Source organism: Aplysia californica, unplaced genomic scaffold (assembly GCF_000002075.1).
Source record: "Aplysia californica isolate F4 #8 unplaced genomic scaffold, AplCal3.0 scaffold00285, whole genome shotgun sequence".
In the NCBI taxonomy this organism is placed as follows: domain Eukaryota; kingdom Metazoa; phylum Mollusca; class Gastropoda; order Aplysiida; family Aplysiidae; genus Aplysia; species Aplysia californica.
This window is the reverse complement of record NW_004797555.1, coordinates 96,415-99,133: the sequence shown is the minus strand read 5'-3', so window position 1 is coordinate 99,133 and position 2,719 is coordinate 96,415. Positions and strand designations below refer to the sequence as shown.

Here is a 2,719-nt window from a genome sequence, read left to right as displayed (position 1 = left end):
CATCACCAGCAGCAACAACAAAAACAAAACTCAACATTGACATCAACATCAAAGGCATAAATCAAATCAACAACTACACTGACATCAGCAAAAAACAACACTGACAACAACAACAACAACAACAACAACAACAACAACAACAACAACAACAACAACAACAACAACAACAACAGCAACAGCATCAACACCAACAACAGTACAAATCATCAACAACTACACAGTGACCCCAGAGTGCATGGTATCCGTCGTCTTGGGCTTGCTCCAGACCAGGAACGTCTGGTCCTGCTTCAGGTGGTCTAGTTTGAGGGTGGGCCCGTTCCACGTCCGGCTAGGGGCGTACCCGAGTTTGGCCAGGGCCATCATGAGGCCCGTGTGGTCTTTCCCAGAGGAGGTGCTCCAGTGAGTGAGGACATAACGGACGTCCACGACTTTGAAGAATGTTGAACCTGAAAAAGGGGAGTGCGGGCAGATGTTCGTAGGGGTGGGGTGTGGTGGGGTGGGGATAGGGGTGGGTGGAGGTGGGTGGGGGTGGGGGGGGGGAGCAGTTATAGTTGAGAGAGATGTAGTTGTTGATTTTTCGGGTTCTTTTTGAGTTTTAGTTCAACGCAAAATGGGATACGTGTACAATAAAAAAAGATACAACGCTGTACGGTTTCTGGTGTGAGTTCTTTTGTGCAGTGTGAGAAAGGAAAGGATGAAGATTGATGACGACAGGTACCACTTTAGAAACAATTGACTTATTTTTGTTTATTCAATCCAATAAGTAGTCGTAAATCTCTATGTGATGACATACCGGCTGAGAGGATGCTGGCCTCTCTGTTGTCCGTGACGTCTATCTTGAGAACGGCTCTGGGGAAGCTGACAGCTTGTATCAGGTTATCCAGAGTCGTAACGTGAACTGTTTGGAATTGAAGAGTATAATGTTATTATTAATTTGTTGGAACACTTTTCGTCCGAAATCCCTGGGACTCAATAATTTTCTTGTCACTAACACACTATCCTAGAATCACAAAGTTCTATCTACTCAGTACCTAGTTTAGAGAACTTGGACGTAAAATAGTTGTGAGGCATCGTGGTGAAATCAGGCGGTCGTCAAAATAATGAGTTCAAAGAAATTGGCATTTTGATGACAGTTTGAGCAATTTTTTTCGAATTTTCTTTTTTTTTGGCTTAACACCTTTTATATCCTTTTAAAAACACATTTCAGGGTGGATTTTACTTTAAAAAACGTTGATTAACAAAAAGTGCAACATTTTCAGTTGATAAGTATTCTCAACCTATAGAAGTCACCAAACTTTGGCGGCCATTTCTTCGTTTATTTTACTTCTGAAATCAGGCGACCCCGATTTTTTCAATGGCAAATATCTCGGCTTCTATTCAGTGTGGATGGGTATCATTTTCATTGAAAGATAGACCAATCAACACGCTTTAAGATGACACTAACAACTCCACATGTCCAAAAACTGACAAGTGCCTGATTCCACCGTGTCGTAACACATTTTGTATTTCACAACATGCCAAGCTTTAAAAAAGAAATACAATTCTTTGAATATCTTGATAACGACTCCAAATAACCTTACGATTCTGATAGAACAGGTAGAACATTTCGTTTCTGACTTCATGGTCTTAGTTCCGGTAACTCAACCCCCCCCCCCCAAAACGGCCAAAAATGTCAGATAGAACTTTGTAATTCTAAGGTAGCGAATGTTATTAAATTTAGAAATACAATCCCTAACCATGTCTTCACAGGACAACTACAGTGTAGAATGCTTGTAAAGAAATAATTACGAGGGCTGTCTTAGAACTAACCGGACAATGGTCGCATAATTAATTATCTGATATTTTTCGATTCTGTAAAAAGCATTTAGAACTAGTAGTCCAGGGAATACTCGATATGGGTGCTGCACTATTAAAATGAAAAAAGTAATGCAACAATTTTACTTCACAATAAATATGTTTTAGTTTTAGTAGAGTTTTACGGCGCTCGCAACTGCATAAGGTCATATGAGCGCCAGGAGATTAGAGGTGTTTCAAGAGAGTAACAAACATAAAAAAAGAAAAAGGGGAGATAAGGAAAGAAGAAGCAAACCACACCAGAGCACCCGCCAACCACCCACACAATAAATATGGCTCCCACTGCAACATTGGTCTAAAGAACAACCAATGTGAGCCCCATTCGCTCATAATAATATGACCTTTTGCAATTACGAGTGCCGTAAAACGCTTACTCTTTCCTAACTGAAACTGAAACAGAAGGTCCACCAACTTTGCACTTTTCGTCCAGCAGCAGTTGAAACTAACAAAAAATCAAGACGAACTCAAAATGATAAATTCTTCCTTCAACCAGGAGTAGATTAAGACATTGGTACAAAAAAGAAGAAAAATAGAAAGAAGTAGAAGGACGAGACCAAACTATAACGCTCGCCAAACATATGGGGAAAAAAGAAAGAAAAAAAACAACCACTTAAAAAAACCATAAAAAACAATAACAATAACAAAAAAACCACGGGTGTTAACCTGTAGTCGTTTGGTCGACTGGCATTCCTTTTTCCATTTTCTTCAAGTGGGTATTGGAGTAGCCATCATGTTCAAAGTCCACCTGACCCACATACTTCTCATTGTCCAGTGCTTGGGTCACCAGGACGATTTTATTGCCCACCTGTACAGGAATATGAAGTATAAAATATATACATGTATTTATGTATGATATATACATATA

General features: G+C 39.9%; 1 protein-coding gene across 1 annotated transcript in view; it reads right to left on the bottom strand.

The window, feature by feature from the left end:
- Positions 1–211: 211 nt before the first annotated feature.
- The window catches only part of LOC101854339, a 10,329-nt gene continuing 7,821 nt past the window's right edge, over positions 212–2,719 (bottom strand). The window contains exons 4-6 of the mRNA XM_005101477.3: positions 2,518–2,659; positions 794–898; positions 212–446 (exon numbers count right to left, since the gene is read on the bottom strand). Of these exons, the coding sequence (XP_005101534.1) occupies positions 214–446; positions 794–898; positions 2,518–2,659 (480 nt within the window). The 3' untranslated portion in view covers positions 212–213. The remainder of the gene's footprint in view (positions 447–793; positions 899–2,517; positions 2,660–2,719) is intronic.